The 12,096-nt window shown below is 45.0% G+C and overlaps 1 protein-coding gene across 2 annotated transcripts in view; it reads right to left on the minus strand.

Moving 5' to 3' along the window:
• The window catches only part of SLC41A3 (solute carrier family 41 member 3), a 66,832-nt gene that overhangs the window by 15,360 nt on the left and 39,376 nt on the right, over window positions 1-12,096 (minus strand). For both annotated transcript variants that reach the window (XR_005009129.1, XM_036738488.1), the window contains exons 6-7: window positions 8,837-8,983; window positions 658-802 (exon numbers count right to left, since the gene is read on the minus strand). Coding sequence is in view for 1 of the 2 variants with exons in the window: in XM_036738488.1 (XP_036594383.1) it covers window positions 658-802; window positions 8,837-8,983 (292 nt within the window). In the remaining variant the exon portion in view is untranslated. The remainder of the gene's footprint in view (window positions 1-657; window positions 803-8,836; window positions 8,984-12,096) is intronic.

A 12,096-nucleotide genomic window follows, 5' to 3' on the forward strand; every position in this document is an offset into this window, starting at 1 on the left:
TTTGTATCTCTCACACTTAGCACAATGCCTGGCACACTGTAAACACTTAAAGGATAATCCATTTGTTTGTCTTACACTTCTCTCCCAACATGCCTCCTGGCACTTGAAGTCTGCTCTCAAGTCTCCCCCGTGACCCTCAGTCATTTCTTCTCCTGGCTGAACACCCCCCAGACCCTTCCATGAATCCTCAGAGGGTAAAGGAACTTTGCATCATGATCGACTACAGTTTTTTTATACTAGAAACTTTTATTAATTTTCAAAATTAGAATTTTAAATTTTCTAATAATTTTCAAGTATTAGAACAAAAAAAAAATTAAGGTCAAAATGAAGTCATCAGAGCATTCACATGACTGGAGGAGGAGTAAAAGGCGGGAAATAAGAAGAAAGCCCAGTCTCCAAAGGGCCCCAGTAAGTATGCTAGATAGAGTTTTATGAAAATTTATTTAATCCAGTTGCTTGGCCAGAGCAGGCTTCTGGCCCCAGCAAATCCTCGTGTAGTACACGTGCTTTGGATCAGGGAGAGGACCCATCATGCTCCGATCCCGGTGGAGAGACGGGATAGGGGGTGGAGCTCTCATTTGGCAAAAGTTTTTTCTTCTCTAAAACTCAACTATCAGCTTTCTTGGATGGAGTATGTGGGGCTTCCCTTGTTCTTACCTGCTAATCAGCATGGCTGTGATGACGGGAAACCAGCCCGTCTTCAGGATTTGGATGATAGACGGGCTCTGCTTTGCTATGAAAATCCACATTGGGATGAGGGCGAAGAAGAAGAAACAGATCCCTGGGAACAGGTAATATTGGTCTGGCAAGAGAGAGACACATACTGTGTTAACATATGATGGTAGAATTAAAGCTTCTCGAGGGCAGGGGCTCCCTGCTCGCTCAGTCTCTGGATCTCCAGTACCCGGTATACAGTAGGAGTTTAATAAATGCTTTCTGAAACAGCGGCATTTCCTGACTATCCCTCACTCCCCACTCGCAGGGCTTTCCCCTCACAAGTTACTTGCTGCTACTCTGTATGTCTCGTACAGACCTGTTTTTGATATGCCTCCCACATTAGACAGTACTTAGCACTGTGCTTGGCACAGCAGTCAGTAATGCTTGTTGATTGAATGATCCATCACCACATCTAGGAAACTTGGCCTTGAAGAATTGAGAGAATGCTCTTCCCCTTGCAGAGGTGGGGACTATGGGTATGGAATACTGAATATGCCAGACTCAGTTGGTGTGTTAGTTTTGATGAACAGCCTTTTTCCTCTCCCTTTTTATTCTTTGTTACAATGATTAGCAATTTGGTTGTGAGGGGGGCAGGGATCTATCTGGACATGAAGGTGATATTAAAAACAAGAAGATATCAATAATTTTTTTAAAAGGCAATAATGCTTAATTGTTTGACTAAAGGGGGCCCAGGGCTTGGTAGGGTGCTGGATAGTAATCAGTAACTTCTTACTACCTGTGTGACTTTGGCCAAATCTCTTGACCTCTCTGGGCCTCAGTTTCTGTATCTGTAAAATGGGGGGGGTTAGGTCCCTTTCTAAGGTCCCTTCCAGCCTTACATCCAGCAACTCTTGGTATGAACTCTCCCTGCAGAATGGAAGCCACAATGAGACACCAGGGTTGGAGCTACAATCTTCATTTCTGGGCCCAGCTACCTCCTAGATAATTTATTTTTCACATGTTCCCCAAAAGCCTCCCGCCTAACCCTGAGCCTGAGACTCCAAGCCCATTTCATCGAGATGAGTTCATTGGAGTGAGAGGGGCTGAGTCATGAGCCTGAGGTCCCAGGGGAAGGCCACTGGGCATATTAGCTGGGCCTCTCGACCTGACTCTCAAGCCCTGAAGGCTGACTTGGCAGTCCTGGGATGAATGCAGCCTTGCTTTTCTCTCTGCTGAGAATTAAACATTGGCAGTGAATATTTAACAAAAAGCTCACAGAGAGCCTCCCCAAAGACTCATTCTCTCTTAGGAAGACCTGGAAGGGCCCCTGGAGGTCATCTTGTTTTCCAGAAGAGGACGTTGAGGCCATGCTGCCTCTCATTCAGGGGAGGGGCCTTTTTCCTCTTCAGGAAGAACTGGGGTGTCGGGATAATGACCAGTGACTTCTTGTTACCCGTGAGTGTTGGGCCGAGTCATTTCAACTTTGGGGAAGCCTTAGTTTTGTCATCTACAAAACAAGGGAGTTGGACAACAGGATCTCTGAGATCCCTGGCGGCTCTTAAATTCCATGATCCCATAATATGCCTGGAGACAAGAGCTTCTCCTCATACCATGAGTCCCATTGCTTACTGATCCCTTATTTCTGAACGCAGCACCCTCTATCTCGGAAAGTTTTTCCACGAGGGTTGATCACTCACTACCTCAGCACAGTCGCTACAACACTTCTCCCTCCCCTCTCCCCATTTGCTGGGGCCTTTCCTTGGGAGAAACCCTCTCCTTTTACAGATCTAAATATATGAGGTGCCCAGATTCAAACCAGACCAACAAGATGAAAGCACGTACCTACAGTCACACAGGTAGCAGAACCAGGGTTCCCAGCCAAACCCACCAGCTCCAAATCCAGGGCTCCTTCCCTTATACTATACTGCCTTTCAGGTGCTTTGAACGGTCATTTAGCAACCTGCAGCATCTCTGGTCTACATCCTATCTCCTCTTCCAGCACAGGACACATCATTCCCCATCTCTGTGCCTAATCTCATACTGTATTTCCCACCTGGTACACCTCATCTTCTCCATCTATGCCATTGTTTTTCAAGGTCCAGCTTAACCACTGTCTGCCTCAGTTTCCTCCTCTGTGAAACTGGAACACTTATAGCACCTAACAGGGTTGTTATGAGGATCAAATAAGATACCTATAAAGTGCTTAGCTCAGTACCTGGCACATAGTAGGCTCTATAGAAATGCTTATTCCCTTCCCCTTTCCCAGCACAGGGCTGGGTACCTAGCAGATTAATATTTGCAAGAGGAATGAATTCTCTCTCCCCTTTCTGACCCTCTCCAGTACTTAACGTATATATCACATGTTAGCAATTGATCGTTGGCTCTCCTATATCACAGTTTCTCACTTTCATGTGTTTCTGATTAGAAAGCTTTCCTTCACATCACAGAGATCTGCCATCTCTGAAAAAATGAATGAGCGAATAAGCATTTATTAAGCACTTACTGTGTACAAAGCAACACCTGCCAAACAGCACCCAGATGTGGGGCTGAGCAACCTGCGCCTAACGGCTCTTCCACCTGACAGCTCCTTAAATGCTTGGGGATGGTTCCCTTGTCCCCCAGTCTTCTCTTCCCCAGGCTAACCAGCCCCAGTCCCTTCACCTGAGCTTCCCATGCTGTGATCTCAAGGCTGTTTGCTATCTTGATTCCCCTTCTCTGGATATCCTCCAGTTTATCGTTGTCCTTAATAAAATGAGGCACCCAGAACTGAACCCAGGCCCTAGATGTGGTCAGCTTTGAGGCAGGTGACTGCGGGACTGTCATCTCTTTCCTTTTGGGCCCTAAGCCTCTCTTAATCCACCCCAGCATCAAGGGCTCCAAGGGAGTTCCCCAGTGTTCTTTTGTGCTCTGAAGCACAAAAGAAAGGCCAACTCTTTTCCCTTGCAAGGATGGGGAGCGGGGAGGGAGGAGTGGAGAGGGGCTGGAGAGAAAATTGGCAGCATGAATTAGGGAGGGTGGGGCAGGCAGTCCGTGCAAACAATAATGAAGAAAAGCACTCACTTGTCTTGCCCCCAGAGAGTTAAGTAAAGTGGGCTTGGCACCAAGACAGGCCCCAAAGTCTCCATGTCTTAGGTGATAATGGTATGCCTCTTGGATAAGTTTTCATACTTGTTTCCAAAAAGTCCCTACTATAACCCTGGGCCTGAGGCCCTAGCCTTGCTTTCCAGAAAAGCAGAGGGTGGAGAGAGATGCTGAGCTGTGAGCCTCTGGTCCCAGAAGTAAAGCCACGGCCTGGCTCTGGCCCAAACATAGCAGAGAAACGACGTCGACAATATGGAGAGTTCTCAGTGTGCCCTTTGGAAACCAGGGATTGTTCAGGGGTGGCTAGCAGCCTCGGGGATTCTGGGGGCTGGTCTCTTCTGGCATGGGAGTTAATGTGCCACAGCTGGGCTTTGTTTCTGCTTTGAGCTGATCCCTGGCTTGGCTATCCTATAAAAAGCTCACTTCCTCAATGGGGTCTGATGGAAAACTCTTTCTGTTGCAGGGGTCGTTTTTCCTAGGGCAGGAAAGCTGGAGAGGGCAGCAAGGAAGGGAAGGCAGTGTTCTATGGGCTTATGGCCCAGGAAGTGAACCCCAACCCCCAAAAGTCTTCTGTGGCTACGTGAGTTCACTGATCACAGCTAGAGGCAGACAAAGGTAAAAATCATTCAAGAGGAGCTAGGGAGAGATTTGAGGGGCACTGGGTTGGTGCCCCAGACAAGAAGAACCCTAATGAAGCACTAGGGGGAGGCAGAGGTCACAACTTTGGGAAAGGGGGAGAGGGAGGGAGATAGGGAGGGGGAGGGGGGGAGGGGAGGGCAAGAGAGAGTATATACATATATATACACACATATACACAAACATATATATATATATATATATATACACATATGTATATAACATATATGGGATTTTTCCAAGCTCTCAGCATCTGAGGATCTGTGACTTTATTCCCTAATGTAACATAGTGGAAAGAACCCACACCAAGGGGACTTGGGTTCTCGTTCTAGCTTTGCCATCTTCACCTTTCTGGGCCTCAATCTCCTCACCTGTAAATGGAGGAAGCTGGATGATAAGATCTCTTAGGCCCCTCCCTGCTCTGACATTCTATGTTCTAAGGCCCCTTCCAGCTCTGACATTCTATGTTCTAAAGCTCCTTCCAGCTCTGACATTCTGGGTTCTAAGGCCCCTTCCAGCTCTGACATTCTATGTTCTAAAGCCCCTTCCAGCTCTGACATTCTGGGTTCTAAGGCCCCTTCCAGCTCTAACATTGTGGGTTCTAAGGCCCCTTCCAGCTCTGACATTCTGGGTTCTAAGGCCCCTCCCTGCTCTGACATTCTATGTTACCAAATTCCTTTCTAGCTCCAATATAATGTTTCTGAGGTCCCTTATAGTTTTAATAGTCTATGTCCTAAGGTCTGTCCCGAGGTGTCTTCCAGCTCGACATTCTGTGTCCTAAGCCCAACAAGGCCTCTTCCAGCTCTGATGTTTTTTTTTTTTTGCTTTGTTTCTAAAGTCCCTTTCAGCTCTAATACAGTAGGATTTTAAAATATGAGGCAGAAGAATCCTGAAAGGTTTAGGTGTAGCCAAAAGGTTCTATCTTTTAGCTCAATCAATGGCTTGGTGGACTCCAGACACCATCTTTACACAGGCTGGCTCAGATGGCAGCTTCTTGTAAAAGTTCAGTTAGGGACAACTCTTAAAAATGATAAGAAAAGGGGGAGAAGGACAGCACTCACCAAGCCCCCAGGGGTGGGGAAGCTCATGGGGTACTTCCTGGGCAGCTGTATCACATGGCCTGTGATGGCCACCTTATTTTGGAGAAAAGGGGACACTCCAGTCTATTCCATACCATCTTCTGAGAGCCCAATTTTATGTCAGATACTTTCTCTTCCAGGCTTAGCTCAAGGGTCACTTCCTTTCCGAAGCTGTCCTTGGGGCCTTTGATGACTCTTCTTCCCTTGACCTCAGGCAAGTGATTTCTCCTCCCTGGAGCCTTGGTTTCTTCATTCACCATCATTACCACCATGTTTTGGGTCAAGAAGACCAGGGTTCAAGTCCACTGTGGCCACATACTAACTCTGTGACCTGCTTAAGTCACTCTCACTGCCCTGGGCAACTTCCAGTAACTCTATTACTCAGGGAAGATGCTGATTTACAATGGTAGAGAACATGCCTTTCACATTTGTGGAATCACAGGTATGGTTGTGAAACATATTTTGCAGAGGGCTCAGAGGTTTAAAACATTATCTCATTTGATCTCTCATCAGCATCCCCCTTCCCTTCATTAAGTACTCCATATATAATTCCCAACTTACAGATGGGGAAACTGGGGTTCAGATATTCCTCACCTAGAGCCATGTAGCTATAATAAATATCTAAGGCAGGATTTGAACTCAGATTGTCCTGGCTCCAACCCCAATGCACTATTAGGCAGCTAGGATAGTGCGCTGCAGAGTCAGGACACTTTCTATCATTTCTATTTTCAGTTGTTTCAGTCGTGTCTGACTCTTCATGACCCCATTTGTGGTTTTCTTGGCAAAGATACTGCAGGGATTTGCCATTTCTTCCTCCAGTTCAATTTACAGATGAGGAAACTGAGGCAAAGTTAAGTGACTTGCCCAGGGTCACACTGCTAATACGTGTCTGAGGTCACTTTTGAACTCAGGTTCAGAGGTCTTGCACCATGCAGAGAAGATGTTCAAGAAGAATTTTTTAAAATATTATATTAGGAAGGCAGAATTTATGATTTCAAAGAGAATCTCATATGTGCCTAAAAGGTCCGGAACCGCAAGATATAAGGAATTCTCTAGGCAGAAGGCAGGAGAACTAAAGCATGTATTTACACTCCACAATAACAAGCTCACAAACCAGCATCCCCATTTTGATATTTTCATCAAAAGCTTCCAGGCCCAATAAGTCCGCCTTATAAGGGTAATCAGGAGGCCACAGAGAAGCGAGATGGTATAAGGCAAAATCGTATACATGCTTCCCCTCTACGGTAAGAAGATTACCCACTAGCCTCTAGTCAGCTCTGCTACCGGCAGCTCAGCTTCGGCTATAGGTGTCTCTGGCTCCAACCGGAAAAGGAAAGGAGGATCTTCAAGCTGTCCTCTCCCCTCTTATAGAGTTTTTGACATCATCAAGCGCCGCCTGAACGACCAGGGCCGATTGGTTCTTGACTTGGCCCCTCCCCCAGCGTAGACCACGTTAACACACCTCCCCTCAGCCAGCGCCACGACTCATCACACAGAAAGCTCTGGTCCTGCCCCGGAAGAGCAAGCCCCAGCGTCCAGGGAAGCTCAACGAGGCGAGCTGAGTCATTCAAAGAAAACAAAGTCCATTCTGGCTACAAATATATAAATTAATGACATGCTTCTTGGGAGAAAGAGACTGCATCTTGCAAGCAAGCCTCCCTTGGAAGCTTTGAAAACCAAGGCTGGGCTTAAAAATAGAGCAAGCTCTCTGGAATTTGCCCCACTTTCCTCTTTGATTTCTGGGACCTTGTTTCCTCTTGTGGTGATAATTCTAGTTCCCCTTCTCCAAATCCCTTTTCGTGGGAGGCTGTCATGAGATTTATGACACAGCAAGCAAGCTTAGGACAACAGCTCCAAAAACTCAAACCAAATCAAGAAGAATATGCTTCTTATGCTTTGTCATGGAGAAGAAATTAATCTAAGGAGAACCTGACCTGGGTTCAAATCCCACCTGGGGTGAGTTCATCTCTTATCTGAAAATGAACTCACCCAATTTTCCCCTTTCAAACTCTCCAGATCAGGAGCCCTAGTCTTGTTGAAGTAATGGAGAACGTTTAGCCTAGGGAAGAGAAGATTTGAGAGGACATAGTGGATCTTGTGTCACCACAAGGAAGTAACTTCATCTCCCTGGGCTTTGGTTTCCCCATTGACGAACTGGGAATGGTGGGGAGCATTGTGTGGACTAGATTGACCTCTGGGGTTGTGTTCCAGTTCTAGAACTGTGTTCCCAAGATTTACAGAACTGAGTCACAGAACCAGAGTTGGGACATGCCTCAGTGGCCACATATAGCCCAACACATACCTGAAAAAGGAACTCCTCTCCAAGTGGTCATTCAGCCATTACTCTAACGTCTCCAATGAGAGAAACCTCCTCAGGCAGCCCATTCTACTTCTGGGTAGGTCTGATTATCAGAAAAAATCTTCCCTACGTGAAGTCTATATTTCCTTCTTTGTAATGTCCTTCCATTGGTCCCAGTCCTGTTAGGGTCAACAATTTCAATCCCCTTTTTACACATCAGCCTTTCAAGCTCTGGAAAACCTCTATGGTGTCCTCTCAAATCTTCTCTTCCCTGGCCTAAACGTTCCCCATCATTTCAACAAGACTAGGGCTCCTGATTCTGTTCCTGAGGGCTTGAAAAGGAAAATTGGGTGAGTTCATTTTCAGACAAGAGATGACCCCAAATGCACATTATTTGGTTTCAGTTTCTGGCCATTCCTTTTCCCTTGGGGGAGGGGCTCTGGTGATCTGCCAGGCAATTCTGAACATGTGGCTGTTATAGCGCATGATGGAATGAGGTCATCTGGCTTGGCACCTGTGGGCTAAGCTTACTCTGCAGTTCTATTCAGACTCTGCAGGCAGTTAACCAATCACAGTTGTGTGACATCGACAGGAAAGGGATGCTCAGAAAGTGCCTGAGTGTTCTTGTATGGGCTCTGCTGATGTTCTGACTTTCCATCAGTTGCCTTTCTTCTTGGGGCTTCCGCATCCTCAACTACAAAGAGTTTTAGTCTTATAAGATGCCTCTCCAGATCATTTAATTCACCCCTGCCCCATTTTATAGACGAAGAAACAGAAGCCCAGAGTGGAAGAGCAACTAACTCAAAGTCACACAGAGTAGAAGAGGCAGGGCGAGGACTAGGATGGGGGGTCTCCCGAGTTTCAGGCCAGGTGTCTTGCCTTTGAGGACATGTAGCCTCCCAGAAAGGAGGGAATCCAGGTCAGCTGCTTACAGCTAGAGTATTCTAACTCCAGTTTCCTAGAGCAGTCTGGGTTGTGGTTGCTGGGACATATGGTATGTGTCCTGGGTACCTCCTGGCCCTACTTTTATCCCTCCACCTTCTGACCATGACCCACTGGACCTTGAACCTCTTGCAGGTCATACCTATGTATCTGTACAGGAAGCTGCTGATGCCTGCCAGAATGCAGAGGGATACGACATCTCCGAGCATGGCTGCTATGGGTGTGGCAATGTTGTCTGGGTTGATCCCTATCCTCCGAGCGCCCAGCACCACACAAATCATCAGTATTCCTGCAGAGATAGAGATGGAGATAGAGATAGATTGATTGAGAGAGAGAGAGACAGAGAAGAGATTTTGAGATTATGAGTATATCTTCATCTAATGGGCTCTGAACCAAGAACAGCACCAACAACTCACCTTATAGGGGGCTTTATGACCTTTCTTCCCAACAGTCCTAGAGGCAATAGAGCATCTCTCCCATTACTTTCTAGTTATACTTCAGACACACATCCAGTCATCTCTGTTAGCTGGCCTTCTATGAATGGAATCTCTCTGGCGATGGGCACTTGTGCATATCAAACACCGGGCAAGAACCGATGTTCCCCATGTCTACTTGTCCCAGTTTGGCATGATGCTATGATGCTTTCTGAAGCCTGGTAGGTGGCTAGGTAGGCAGATAGTTGGGTGTAAGGCACCTAGGTGGTGTTGTGCATAGAACGCTAGACTTGGAGTCAGGAGTATATATCCTGCTTCAGATACTTAATGTAACCACATGACCTTGGTATAATAATAGTACCTACCCCACCTGCTTGTTGTGAAGACCAAATGAAATAACATATATAAAGCACTCTGCAAGTCTTTAAAGTACTATATAAATGCCAACTATTTTTGTTGATTTTACACACACACACACACACACACACACACACACACACACACACACACATATATATATATATATATATATATATGGTATTCCAAAAGTCAGTGTGGTTTTAAGTTTTAATAATAGTTTTAAAGTAATATTAACTATATGTTCATAGCTAATATATATTAATAGTTAATAACAATTCTAAGCTTTAATAGCTTAAACTGGCACTAAGACTTTTGGGACACCTTGCATATCAATAGACAGATAAAGCCTATATTAAGCACTTCCAGGCATTGTGCTAAGTACCGAGGACAGAAATAAAAAAAAGGAAGACAGTCCCTGTCCTCAAGGAGCTTACATTCCAATGAGGGAAAAGACAGCATACAAAGGGGAGCTAGAAAGGAAAGAAGGGACAACGGTCAATGAGAGAAAAGGAAGGAGGATGATCATGGCCCAGGAGACCCCCTTGCCAAGGTCAAAGGAGTCTGAGTTCACAAGAGACCTGAGGCACGTGTAAGTGAAGTCTCAGGTAACAGGACTAAATCATCTGCCTGCTCTGATGAGCCAATGAAACCAGTTCACAAGCTTGGCTTTTTGAACAGGAAGTGGGAGGCTGAAGAAATGCCAATGTGTCAATCAGGAAGGGCAGCTGAGATCAAGGCTGGGCCTCTGATCTAAGGAAACAACTTGATCAGTAATGGAAGTGTAAGAAGAGGCACGGCATCAATTATAGCCTTGTTCTTTGTATATACTAGTCAAGCATTGTGGTCTCTGAACTCAAATGAGGAACTTCAATTTAGAGCCGTCTGATTATGAAACGTAAAAGAGATAACATTGATTATATTAAGATAAAAAGCTTTTGTTCAAACAAAACCAGTGCAAACAAGATTAGAAGGAAAGCAGAAAGCTGGGAAACAATCTTTATAGCAAATGTCTCCGATAAAGGCCTCATTTCTCAAATATATAGAGAACAGAGTCAGATTTATAAGAATACAAGCCATTCCCCAATTGATAAATGGTCAAAGGATATGAACAGGCAGTTTTCAGATGAAGAAATTAAAGCTATCTACAGGCATATGAAGAAATGTTTTAAATCACTTTTGATCATAGAAATGCAAATTAAAACAACTCTGGGGTACTACCTCACACCTATCAGATTGGCTAATATGACAAAAAAGGAAAATGATAAATGTTGGAAAGCATGTGGGAAAATTTCGACACTAATGTACTGTTGGTGGAGTTATGAACTGATCCCCCCATTCTGAAGAGCAATTTGGAACTATGCCCAAAGGGCAACCAAACTGTGCATACCCTCTGATTTAGCAATACCACTACTAGGTCTGTAAACCAAAGAGATCTAAAAAAGGGAAAAGGACCTACATGTACAAAAATATTTATAGTAGTCTTATTGGTGGTGGCAAAATATTAGAAATTAAGGGGATGCTCATCAGTTGGGGAATGGCTGAACAAGCTGTGGTGTATGAATGTAATGGAATGCTATTGTGCAATAAGAAATGATGAACAGGCAGATTTCAGAAAAAAACTTGGAAAGATTTGTATGAATTAATGCAAAGTGAAATAAGCAGAACCAGGAAAACATCGTACACAGTATTAGCAACATTGTGTGATGACCAACTACGAATGACTCAGCTCTTCTCAGCAACATAAAGATCCAAGACAATTACAAAGGACTTACAAGGGAAAATGCAACCCACATCTAGATAAAGAACTGATGGACTCTGAATAGAGATCGAAGCATATTTTTTCTACTTTATTCTTTTTTGTGTTTTTTCTTCCTTTTGATCTGTTTCCTCTTTCACAATTATGACTACTATGGAAATATGTTTTACAAGATAGCACATGAATAACCTATATCAAATTGCCTAACATTTTTAGAGGAGGGGAGGAGGGAGAATATTTTGGAACTCAAAATCTTGTAAAAATTTATGCTAAAAATTGTCTTGACATGTAATCGGGAAACAATGAAGTACCATTAAAAATAAAGAAAAAAAGAAAAAATTTAGAGCTGTCTGGAAGATTTTTGAGACCTAGCAGAGAAGGCTCCAATGAAGTGAGTTTAAAAGAGATGATTCCAGGGTGAGCAGGTGGAAGGAATTCAATCAAACCTCCTGTTTGACAACTTCTACATGTTCCCTGCTGGGAACTGATGGCAACAAGCATCCCCACCTGGAGGGCATAGCCCAAGGCTGAGCTGGTGAGAGGGATGGCACCTACAAGGAGAGAAAAGGCAGAGGAGCTGGGGGGTCTATGCCTTGGATCTGACAGTTATACCGGGCAGCGACCAGTGGGAGTGGGGACATCACCTCTAAATATGAAGGTCATATTGTGCCTTCCTTGTGCCTAACAGCCCCTGCTTGGTGGCCACCTCTGGGATCTGCCACAACTCCTCCCTTCACTGGGCTGGTGCCCTGCTAGAGGGCAGTCCACTAGCTTCTTCCTGGTGGTTTCTTTCTTCTGCTCCCCACCACTCCCAAGATACCCAATGCCTAGCAGCTTTTAACCTGTTCTCAG

The sequence above is a fragment of the Trichosurus vulpecula genome, chromosome 9, assembly GCF_011100635.1.
Source record: "Trichosurus vulpecula isolate mTriVul1 chromosome 9, mTriVul1.pri, whole genome shotgun sequence".
NCBI lineage: Eukaryota > Metazoa > Chordata > Mammalia > Diprotodontia > Phalangeridae > Trichosurus > Trichosurus vulpecula.